Here is a 12,569-nt window from a genome sequence, read left to right as displayed (position 1 = left end):
CACACTGACATGTACAAACTGTCTTAAGCTGGAAGTGACAAGCAGTAATATGAATTACTAAAATGAATGCCTTTTAGTTCTTCTTTAAGCACATGTTTTTGAGCAGTCAGCAAAAAAAAACTTTAGTGTCTTCATCCTTTAGTTTGAGATTTAAACTGAAAATTAAATGATGGCTGAGGAAAAAGGGTATCATATATCCAGGGTTGAGAAGGTGAGAAAAGCCATGGAAAATGTCCCACAAAGGAGCAGAGCCAAAAGGAAGGTGCTCTTTCAGTTTTAAGCATTCAAGCATAGTTACTCTCAAGAGACTGTACAACTTGCTTAAGTCTTAAGAAGTGCAGTTGCACCCTACTATGCAACTGTGCATTTTTCTCCCCCCAAAAACCCTGAAGATTCTGTTATTAGACATTATTTTCAATGTTGTTATAACTTAGTTTCAAAGTAGCTTCTTGGCCCAAACAAGGTAATTCTGTATAAATAAAAGGATCACCAAGCTAAAATGAACCAGTGGACTTTGAGGTTCATATCAACATCCACTCTGTATTAGGACCCAGTAACATCTGGAGGCAAGAGTGGGATTTGCACTGTTATATTTTGAACAAGTCTGTGTTTTGTTCCTGGCATGTGAGGTGCAGCCTGACATGGTGAAATAAAAATGAATTCTTTCCTTTTCCGGTACAGGCACCAGAAGTTATTAGAATGCAAGATAAAAACCCATATAGCTTTCAGTCGGACGTGTATGCGTTTGGGATTGTTCTTTATGAATTGATGACTGGACAGTTACCATACTCAAACATCAACAACAGGGACCAGGTAAGGGAAGGGATTGACTTCAGTCAACTATGGCCGGAAACAGAGAGAGATTCAGCTTTGTGAAGTGCACATTCTGATGGTTTGTGTGTTTGATTTGTGTTTCTGATGTTATGAGATGACATTTCTAAATTTTCTAGCTCTGTCTCAGCCATGTAGCATCAATTCACTTCACTAGAGGTATTTTTTTTTTGTTCTTTTATACTTCAAGTATAGCTTTTCAGCTTCTGAGCTGGTTGCCAGGATACTTATTAAGGAGAGAGCAGGTTAGTTAATAGTAATCCAGTTTAGAATAGTTCTGCAAAGGCAAAATGATCCTCCATATGTCGAGTTATTCCTCTCTTCTGCCTTCCTTGCAATGAATAATAGTTCAGCAATGGGATTGACAAAACGGAGCAGCAGTCGCCTTTCTGGGGTTTTTGTATTCATTTTGATCATGAGGAATGCACACACCATCTAATTGAATTTCAGGCTACCAGCATTTCTCAAATCCTGCTTGATGGAGTTTGCAAAGTGTGTGAATTCTGTAAGAAGATTACTTAATTGTGAACTAATATTCACACCTGTAATGTATCTCCACAGGATACATTAAGATCTTTGGTGTAAACTATTCAGTGTCTGGGTGGTGATATATTTATGTTGTTTCTGTGTCCACATCTCTTGTTTTTTCACTGTCGGTACTTGAGAATTGCAACCATAGCAACGTTCATTTGTGAATGCCATTTTATAAGGCTGCTTCCATATCTGTCAGAACACTTCCAATTCATCAAATTTGGAGTGACTTTTTGTTATTATTATTTTTATTTTTAATTGGGTTTGCTGTTTGGAAGATGAGAAATATCCAGATTCCTGGCCAGGTGGATATTATCCTCTAAAAGCAGTATTAGGGCATTGTTTTGGTTTTACCTCTTGAGATTTGAAAGACGAATCCAGTGATGTGGGTGCTAACAGTTGAGTGCTGAAGCAAGTTCTAAACTGCAAGTGAAGCCAACATATAAAATGTAATCTGATGCCTTGGGTTTTGTCACACCCAGTTGATTGTCTGAGAAGATGGAAGTACTGCACACTCTCTGTTGGTGCATCTACATCAGCTACTATGGCACAACTGGGATTCTTTGTGAGCAAAGCATCCTTCTTGTTTCTCTCACCTTAACAGATTTTTCTAGGCAGACTAGGGCTGTTCTTTTAGTGATACTTTCTTTTCTCCAGTTAGAATAAAAGTTTAATCCCTCTATTATTGGTAAAGAGAGTGTTGAAAACATAGATAATAATGAATTTTTAATAATTTCAACTTAAGTAGTGTAATTGTTTAGAGAAAAGTAATATTTAGATGATAACTCTAATTGCAGCAGTGGTAAGGGATGGGGTAGACAAGTCTACTATGAAATGCTGCTCTTGCACATGGAGATTTCTAAAGAAACCATATGGGAGTTTTAATCTCCTTGATGCCAGCACAGATGCGACTGAATCAGAAAGTTGAAAAGGCACCAGGATTGTGTTAGTACAAATAAAACGTATAGCTTGCATGAGGTGTGTGGGTTTTCTGTTGGTTTTGCCAGTGTCCAGATACAAAATAGTTACACTTCATTAAATATAAGGTATGATACACCTGCTGGGTCTGTCTGAGTATTCAGAAAAGGTAGTGATTATCTGCGGCAGCATGAATGGAGCTTTGATTAGCTAGTTTGAAAGGGGTTTTTAGTGTCAGCACAACTGCAGTACTCATCACACTGCATTTAACATTGGCTTGATGTGATGATGTTTGATGGTATATTTGTGTATATCCAAGAGAACAGTAACCGTATTTAATGTTTTGCTTTCCTGCTTTCTATTAGTTTACTTTGTTCTATGCTTAACCATACTTAGGTGAAATATAAGCCTTCCATATTAAAGGCATTACTGTAAGAATACAAAGCCTGTCTGTCTCCTCTTCTACAGAGGACACAGTTTCCCTTTTTCTTTTGTGGCTTCTCTGGGGGGGCTGGGGAAGGTGATGAGAGTCAAAAATAATCTTTTGTGGTGGAAAAAGTAGATGATGAAATTTATTCTCAAAAGGTAAGGGTTCTTACTATTTGAAGTCTGTGTATTTTTAAAATGCCTTTCCATGCAAACTTGCTGTTGATTTATAAAACAGAATATTTTTAGGCTTTCTGTTCCTGCCACAGAGTTGCTTATTCTTGTTTTTGTAACAGTTTTTGACACTGAAGGACCGCTCCTTAGATGGTAATTGCTATAAATGGTAACCATTTACTAGTGTTCAAGTTCCACTGAAATCTCTCCTTGGAGGAGGAGGAGGAAGAAATCTTTTTTTTTCTCTATACTGAATAGGTTTAGCAAGCATTACTCCCAACAAATTTGGCAATTTCAGCACCAGACTCTGTTTCCTGGGAACAGAAAACTTGCTGCTGGGATTAGAATGGTCTAGTAGAATGTTAATCTTTTGTAAGTGTTGTTTTATGGACTCATCTTCTTCCCCTTTCATCTCTTCTTCCCTTAAATAAAGATAATTTTTATGGTGGGACGAGGATACCTATCTCCAGACCTCAGCAAAGTACGGAGCAACTGTCCAAAAGCTATGAAGAGACTAATGGCAGAATGCTTAAAAAAGAAAAGAGATGAGAGACCCCTTTTCCCACAGGTGAGAAGTGTTCCTCTTTAGTTCTCAGTAGACTTTACAATTCAAATATTAAAACTTAAGATCGGTTATGAACTCCCTGGCCAATTCAGAATCTCATTGATTAGTGCTGTAGCATAACTTCTTCAAAGTGCTGGTTCATTACCTGGTTAGTATTGTTTAATTAGAAATGCTTCTTTTGAATTCAAAAAGCAGGTATTAAAGTGACCTGTATGGGTGGAAAAGTGTTTGTGTTGGAGAGAGTTTCAACAGGGAGACAGTCAAATTCATAAGCACAGTTAGACACACAAACTGCAACTAGGTTCTTGGAAATCTTTACACCACCCTCCTTGCTCTGCCCTAAGCTTTATGAAGGCAAGCTGGTAGTTTTGTCACAAAACTTGGTCTACTGTGCCTGCTGGGGAAGGTTTGGGCTCTACAAGCTTGAGGGGGGGAACCTTGGATTTTATTCTTAATGTAACCGAAGCTTTTCCAAAAACTAAGGAGCTCCACCTGCTGGCTTTATGGCGGATGGTGTTAAGCGAACTGCTGCCAAAGTGCTGTTTATTTGCAGCAATGGGAGGTATAGGTACTAGTGCATGAACAAGGAGGCAAAATAAAAGGTGGCTATATTCACTATGCTTACAGAGGGAAAGCAGTATGCCCTTTAAATGGGTAAAATGAGGCAATTTTTTCTGAAGTGTCCTTTTTAGCTTTTCAGGATCAAACATCAGAGCTCAAGACAGTAATCTATTTTTTAACGTTCCCGTTTAAATGTCTCTATTTTTTTGTAGTTAATTTATGTTCTGCCTTTGGTTTTAAGAGAGTGTTGCAGCTTTGGACAACGGATTTGATCGCTTATTTTCTACATGTTTTAGATTCTTGCCTCCATTGAGCTTCTGGCCCGGTCGTTGCCAAAAATTCACCGCAGTGCATCTGAGCCCTCATTAAACCGGGCTGGCTTCCAGACAGAGGATTTTAGTCTATATGCTTGTGCTTCTCCAAAAACGCCCATCCAAGCAGGGGGATACGGTGGGTTTCCAGTGCACTGAAAAGAAATGTGAAAGCATGTGCCTGTGTGTCTGTGTGCTGGTGTGTTCCTATGAGTGCAACACATGTGTATGTTCTCGGTTCCTACCAGCTATGTTTTTAAGGTTTACTGAGGGAATGAAGACTCTCTTCCTAACAGTGGGCATTGAATGTCCTGAGCACAAAGTCCATGTTGGTAACAACTGCCCTGGGAGCAGCTGGCACAAGAAGAATTATAAGATAAGAGAAATGGGAGAAGTCACTTCAGAACAAGCAAAAATTCTCTTAAGGCCATTGGGTGTCATTTTTGTTTGTCTGTGTTGGTTTTGCCCAGTTATTTGATTGGAATTAGAGTGTATTTAATTTTAATCTACTCAAGCTATGATGGTTTGGGGTTTTTTTTACTTCAGTTGATGTCATTATATTTGAGCAATAGGCTTTAGATTCCTCCGTTAAAAATGCTACTCCTGTGTGGGAAGCAACTGGGAAAATAAACTTACGTTCAAGCCTGAGCACAGTTGAAACTTCTTGTGGCCAGGAGAGGTGATCAGATACAGCACACGATCCAAAGAAAGACCTTAGTGAAATGTGACTCTTATTTTGAAAGTTGAAGTTTAAAATAGAGCAGTTTAGAGAACGTGTATTCCTGCAGAGGAGTGGTGATGTGGGGTTTCTTAACGTTTAATTTTGCATGAATGCCCTGACCTGTTGTGCTTCAGACAATCCCAAAATGTTCTATTACAATGCAACATAGAATAAATTCTGAACCTGCTTTTGCTGAACTGCAAGAGCAGTGCTGGTGCTGGTGCCTCTATCCTGCAATTAGCATGGATTTCAAAATTTAGAAAGAGCACAAATGTTTGAAATCTTGGGCATAGCCAAATACTTTAGGAGAAAAAGGCTGCTAACACCCATAATGGGAAAAGAGGATTTGAAAAAGCAGATACTTTCATGGAAGTCAGTATTATACCATGAACTCTGATAAGATGAAAGGATTTAATTACTTTAATATTGTTAAGAATACCACTGAACATGCTTCTGTTCAGTGATGAATTGTTTTTTTCACTTCCATGTAAAAGCTGCTAGTTTGACTGGAAGTGAATCAGTTAGACCAGATATCTAACCAAGAAAGCTAGACACCTTACCCAGGTCCTGTCAGCTCACTTTACAGATTGTATTCTTCCCTGGAGCATTCCCCTGGAACAGGTTAATCAGAGTAGTGGTTCAGGTTGTATCAGTCTTGGATGTCAGATATGTAAACATTAATGTTATTGACTGCATTCTTGCTTATTTTGAAGTCAATTACATGGGTTTGTTTGTTTTAAACTACTAAGCTATTAATTTTCACAGATTCTTCTGCATCAGAAACAAGCTCTTGCTGCTGTTGTTAGAACTTCAAAGGCCAAGAGTGTTCTTAATGGCTTCTGATTTACATACTTGCAGAGAATTTTGCATGTTGCTAGCCATAGGTTTTTGAAATAGATCAGGAATTCAAAACAGGGTTGGTTTTCTTCTGTCTGGCAACTGAGCCTTTTAAAACAGGGAGCAGAATTAGAGAGCTTGAAGATATGTAAGTCATTTCTACATTTTCTGGCCAGATCCAAGTGATCTTGGCTTCTGCTGTTGGAACCGTTCGGGAAACTAACTTGTCTTCTCATCTTGTTAGCTGAGAAAATGCAGCTGTTGAAATCCATGGAAATAGTGATGGAAGATGAAGGTTGTTATTGTTTTAGGAAATCTGTTTCCCATCTTTCTGATAGCTTCACCTCATTTTGGCAGGTTTATCTTAACATGAAAACAGGACTTTTCTCCTCTTATTCACTAATTTAATTCTAGACAGTGAGGAGCAATGCTTCCTAAGCTTTGAAGTATTATATTGAGTACAGGCTACAATGCTCATCCCAGTAAGAGCAAGAAGGTGCTGCTGGGTCTCCTGCAAAATCTAGAAATGGTGGCATCCCACCTAGCAAAGGCCTTAACCACAGGGGGAGTTACAGGGAGTGCAGAATCATCATCACTGCCCTGCCCAGGCTTAGTCTTTTTCAGGTCTGCCAGATGAGTTCAGACCAGTTATTCCTTGTTAAGATTGCTTTTCTGTATTATTGGAACTGCAGTTACAGGGGGAAAAATGCTGCCATCCTTAGAAACACTTGAACCCGTTTCCTGCAGTGTGGTCAGTGTATTAGATTTACTCCTCTGTCACCTGCTCTTACATGTTGAGCATGGTTTGTAATCCATGGAACCCATGACCATAATGTGATCTTAGTTTCTCACTAAACACTTTCTGAAGCCTAAAAGGAGGCTGGGTTTTGTGGATCATTAATTTTATCTGACATAAAGGCATTTAGGGGTTTAACTTCTATAAGTTGTAATTGCTGCTTCAGTGAGATTTGGGAACGTATGTAGGATGAAAATACCTAAATACACCCGTGGATTTGGGTCAGTGTTCTCAAAAATGCTACTCATCTATATTATTTAGAAACTCATACCAGTTGGTCCTAAAAACAGGTCTGTAGGATCCCTGTCTTTTCTGAAGGGGTAGTTTATACTTTATGACATTCCTTTTATTCTTTACTTCCCTGAGTCTCAGTATAGAAACAAAATCTGTCTTGGTACCTTCTAGAAGGAGAGATCCTCATAAGCACTGCTGTATAGTCTTCTGAGGATACTAATTACCCGCATCCAGATTGTTATTCAGCTAGTGAATGGCTTCCATACCAGAAGGTTGGCATGAGATCCAACAGAAAATTGCCTTTTTGACCTACTTCCTGTGAATGTAATCCAAGCAAGGTGCTGGAATTTGGTGTTTCCCTTTGATAAGTCAGTTAATCTCTGCTGATACACAAGGTGGCACAGGCCTGGAAGGGAAGTATTCTTACCATTCTGAGAAACATGGCATGTACCCCAGGATGAAGAGATAAGGAGTACAGTCAAGATGTCATGCATATACCTAGTAACCTCATGAGTCCAGATAAGTTCTGAATTTCTGATAGTAGAGATTGGTAACGGCATCTTATCTCTCAAGGAATTAGGGGCAGCAGGTTCACTCAGGTCATGCCCTTACAATGTACTGTTTGGAAACAACGTGAAAGAACTTCTATCATGTTTTTAGTACAGGTTTTTTTAAAAGCGCATTTAGAGCAGATTCCTCTGGCTTTGCATGTGACAAGTGTGGAGACTGTAGCAACTAACTTGAAAGGGCTCTGTAAGTGTATATTTTCAAATGCTATTCATCCTTTGGAAAGGAATTTCTTTGTTACCAGTCCAAGCAAGTCTTTGAAGCCCTGTTTGGTAAAAAGTACATCAGCTGCCTGGCTCACAATGACTGAAAATGTCTGGGGTTTTTTTTACATCACAAATCGTGAAGTATGTGGTTTCATAGCTTCATGGTTAAGCTGATCTCATTTGGAGCAGCTGTTGCCCAGCTCCTTACCCTTACACTGGCAAATTCCACTAGTCCATTCCACACAGTTGAGTGGGTTCCCCCTGCCATCAGAAGAGCAGCTATCCAAAAACTAGTTACAAAACTCTTCTTTCCCACCAACCTAAGCTAGCATTTACTAGGTCAGCTCCTTGAGCCATCTTGCTTCAGGGCCAGTGAGGCACAGTGCTCAGTGTGGCACAACAGGCAGTAGGGAGAGTGGGACTGCAGTAATCCCAGTTTAGATTAACACTGGCTGTTACGGAACCATGCCCAGAGATTTAGCAGGGCAGAATCAGGATGATCCTGCAGGATGGGGCATACTGGGTTGCGTTCCTAAGGCTGTCTTCATTTCATCCGTTCATTTCCCCTGGGGATGACCTTCCTGTCCTGATAGATTCACAGTTGAGGTGGCTTCATTTATATGTGTGCATCTCAGTCTCAGGAAGAGGTTGCCTGTGTTCTCTCTCCTTTTCCTACAGGTAAAGTTTCTTTCAGAAGATAAAAGGAACCAACTTACAAATATTTTATATATTCAGAATAGAAAAGGTGACACAAAGCATTTTAGCTGCTCCTCAGTCTTGTCAACACCCAGGATGGAAGATTCCTGTTTATGGATGGATTTAGCTATCTTATCTACATTCTTCATGTAGGGAAAGCCATTGCTGCTAATGTATCTCATAGGTGTTAAATCAACATAATCCCATCATTAGATATTTTGGTCTCCTGATTGGAGATCAGAGTAGCACCTTAATTTTGAAAGCAGAGGTTTAACATTAACTTGTCAAAGAAAATAAAATGTCTTTGCTACGGTTTTATTTAAATGGCAGAAAAGTCTGAAAATCACCTTTTTACAGCTACCATTTTATCTGAGTTGCTTCTTGACTTCTGATTCTGTTTTTCCATTGCCCTTTCCCAATTAATGGTTCATCTTATCTTCTGAAATCCCTGTATGACTATTAAAAGCTGAATTATTACCAGAAATGGGCAGAAGGACAAGATGAGTAATGAGGGAGCGATCTCTTGTTTATAAATTGGTCTTTAATCAGCAGTTTAGGAAGGCAGACTGAAAAATAAATTAAGTAGAGCATGTTTTGAAAGCGTAGCTAAGCCTGAATGTCATTCTTAAAAATTAGCCTCACAGGCAAATACTTGATGACTTTTTTGTCTTTAAAAGATTAAACAAAAAACAAGTACCAAAAGTGAGTTGTTTCTAGAAGATCCTGTGAAGAGAGTTGGGAAATAGGTGAAAAGTGTCAGAGAAGCAAGAAAAATTACCAAATACTTAAGAGTATTTTATAGCAAAGGTTTCACCTGTTGGTAGAACTGGTAAAATGGGCGGTGGGACCCAATGTGAAGCTTTTATCCTTTTCTTGTTAAAACTTAAACCTACCACCACAGTCTGTCAAGACATGTAGAGCCTGGGGTCTGTCACAGTTGCCTGTTCCAGCCACCATTACTTTAGACTGTGAATGCACTCCCTGCTCATTTCCTACAACAGACAGAGCCCTCTCCTTGCTTTCTTCAAGCTCCCCTAGATCAGCTGGATCAGCTTTTCCTGCCAGGCCCTGTGTAGATGTGATTTCTTCCACATCCTCATGCAGTCTCCTGATTGCTCTTGATTCTCTTCTTTAGAGAACAAGACATTCACGGAATTAATGATATTAGCCTAAAATCCTGTTTGCAGGGATGTTTATGGTTTGTTTCCAATAATCAGAATAAGAGTCTTAGGAAAAAACAAAGCAACAAAGCCAACAAAACACTCTCTTGAAAGGATGGAAGGACAGCATGGTAGGCAGCAGTTGTTTGGAAGTAAGGGCATTCAGCATGCCTCTGTTGAACACAACAAAGGGTCTCTGACGTCTGCTTATCTCTCCTTCACTATTAGCAGAGCTCTGAGGAATGCTGTCAAGAAAGGGGCTTAAACTAACCCAAACCTCATGTGAAACCCAGCATGGGGAACTTAGATATGTGTTTCTTTTTCTCATGCTCCTGAGTCCTTTTGGTTAAGCATAATGGAACACTCCTCCCTAAAAATCTGATGAAATGCAAATTCTTTATGGGTGGCAGGAGAGTTTTTTGGCTGAAGTATAAGATGACGAGGATGAGCATCTTAGGTTCAGATTCTGTTCAGTGTGCTGGCAAAATTCTGAAGACTTTGGGCAGCACTTTTACTCTGTGCCATCGTTTCTTCTTCTCTGAAACGGGACTACCAGTCTATCTCATGGCATGCTGACACTAAAAACAAACTGTAGAATTTCAGGAGATCATTGCATGTGAAAGCACTGCATACAATGCTGTTTATTCAGTAACTGTGAAGAAAGCAGGGGTTTGCTTGGATTTGTTGTGCTCTCTATTAGCAAGGCCTAATTTCTGGTCTGAGATTGAGCACACAATCTCACCATTCTTTTTCTCACAGTAGGTTGCTGTGTTGGTCTCTAAACCAGATCCCAGCATTCTTTAATACTGGTTTAATATTCAGGCACTTTACTGTACATAGTCTTTAAAGGTTAACGAGTGTGTCTTTGTTATTAAACCAGTTTTACACCAAACTAGAAATGAGCTTGCAGCCTGGCGCATTTATTGCAGTTGGTGCTTTTCAGGAGGATGTATGTGCAATAAGGAGTTTAAACTGAAATTAACCTGACATATTTTCAAATGCATAGTGAATTAGGCTTTGCTTGAACTTTCAGATCTCTATCTTGGGAAGAACAGGTACAGCTTGCTTTCAAGAAATCCTTTTTTTTGGTAAAATATGCTGGGTCTGTATTCGATGTTTTCTCACTGTGTATTCTCTTGTGCTCTGATTTTAACAGTTTGCATTTTTTAACATCTTTTATATTCAATCTAATGTTCAATTAGTCTAGAGAAAACCTCTGACCACCTGGTAACTGATACCGCCTTTTTAAACCAAGCTCTTGTCCTCCCTCTACAGGAGAATTTGCAGCGTTCAAGTAGCCACAGCACCATGGCAGCACCCACTCTGTTATTTAAGTCTTGTGTTCCGACAGTTTCTTAACATCCAAACTCTATTCTGCTCCACAAAACCTAAAGTAATTTAGAAAAGATATCCATAAGCTTAAAAGTGGAGCAGAATGGAACTGCCAGTCCAACACAATGGGAAAAAGTACCTTTTTGGGAACCAGAATCCTCTGCTGCCAGTGTTTCTCCTTCAACACAAACCACCACGTGCGTTCGGAGACCCGCAGTGGCTGCCTGTGCCGTTGGCATCATTCCCAGGAGAGAGGAGAGAGCGCTCGTGGTTTGACTGTGGTGCTCGGGCATGAGGGGATGGAACTGCTGCTGCAACTTAGGAGTCTTGCTTTGGATGGTCTGCCGGTCAGCTTTCTCCCTCTAACAACGTACCATCAGAGGCTGAAAATCTGATGAGTGCTAATTTACAAGAATCATCCTCTGTTCTGATCTTTTTTTTCCCGGTGTACTCACTGATTTATGGACAATGCAGTATCCCCTTTTCACTGTATTACAACGTCAGACACCTAATCTGTCTATATTATTGGGGCTTATTCTGATAAAGTTAAAAGTGGGGGGTGATGGGAGCTGGAGAAGATGTGACTCTAAGGCAATGAGGTTAATCTGAAGGAAAAGGGGATGCTGCTGCACCTTTTTTCAGATTTACTTTTTCACTTCTTCAAAAAAACATACAACCACCACCAACCTTAACCTGTTTCCTTTTCCAGTGTTTTCTTGGTGTATGCATATACAGCATCTTTGAGAAGGATTAGATAGATCCTTCTTTTTGATCCAGCAACAAACTGAAGTTTAAAAAGCAAAACAAAAAATGTAGCGAGATTGTCCTCTCTTACTCTTTTTCTTTTGTATCATATGATACAATGTGTTTATCAAAGATGCTACCACAGCATCTGAAGTCTGTAGAATTCCCGATACAGACTGTGAATGGTGTATGTACCTACTTTAAAAGTTTTATTTTAAAAGAGGGTGCAGGTTAATGCCAGGTACCTTACCAAGATGTAATGTTTTCATAAACGGGGAAAAAAGTTCTCAGGTTGAATTGAATACAAATCCAAACCCCCCTAGAATTAGACATTCCGAAAAATTATGTTTTGGTACTTTCAAGAGCTTTTTTTAAAGGATTTTTATCCTGTTAACTAAACGTCCTCTGATAGTGTGTGTGTAAATGTGGAGCATCTTGTCCTAATGGCAAGTTGTTAGATCAAAACAAAACGGTACTTGCTGGATCCACGCTGACTACTTCTCCTCTCACAGCTTTCTGCCCTGTCATCTCTTCCCTTCCGTTTGTCTTTCCCTTATGTACGCTTTGCGAACTAGGATGAAGGTGGCGGTATTTCCACTAGAGTGCTTTGTTTTCCTGTCCTCCAGTCCTGGTGTTCGGATGGTTGGTAGCTTTTTCACAAGTTACCCAGTCAGGGAAGAAGAAAAAACCCAACTCATCAAGTCCTGCACATTATTTACCTCTCATAGAGTATGTTGTGATGTGATCTGTTTGCAGAGTTCTCTGGTGTGTGGTATTACATGTAAATTATCTGTACAGAGGCAAGTCAGACCACATGAGAAAGAAATCCAAGCTCAGACAGAAGTTCTCAGAGTTTGATTCACATCTGCCCTGTACCACTCCAAGGTGAGGCAGGAGAACCGACCCCCCCCTCTTGCAGGGAGGTACTTGCTGGGAAGGAGAGGAGTGACAAATAAATG

At 39.8% G+C, this 12,569-nt stretch overlaps 1 protein-coding gene across 1 annotated transcript in view; it reads left to right on the top strand.

Annotated features, from left to right (window-relative positions):
- The window catches only part of BRAF (B-Raf proto-oncogene, serine/threonine kinase), a 69,187-nt gene extending 64,310 nt beyond the window's left edge, over positions 1-4,877 (top strand). The window contains exons 17-19 of the mRNA XM_034063070.1: positions 682-813; positions 3,314-3,448; positions 4,303-4,877. Coding sequence (XP_033918961.1) covers positions 682-813; positions 3,314-3,448; positions 4,303-4,476 — 441 coding nt within the window. The 3' untranslated portion in view covers positions 4,477-4,877. The remainder of the gene's footprint in view (positions 1-681; positions 814-3,313; positions 3,449-4,302) is intronic.
- The last annotated feature ends 7,692 nt before the right edge of the window (positions 4,878-12,569 follow it).

Source organism: Melopsittacus undulatus, chromosome 5 (assembly GCF_012275295.1).
Source record: "Melopsittacus undulatus isolate bMelUnd1 chromosome 5, bMelUnd1.mat.Z, whole genome shotgun sequence".
Classification (NCBI taxonomy): domain Eukaryota; kingdom Metazoa; phylum Chordata; class Aves; order Psittaciformes; family Psittaculidae; genus Melopsittacus; species Melopsittacus undulatus.
Note: the sequence above shows the minus strand (reverse complement) of the source record. Positions and strands in the feature narration are given on the sequence as shown.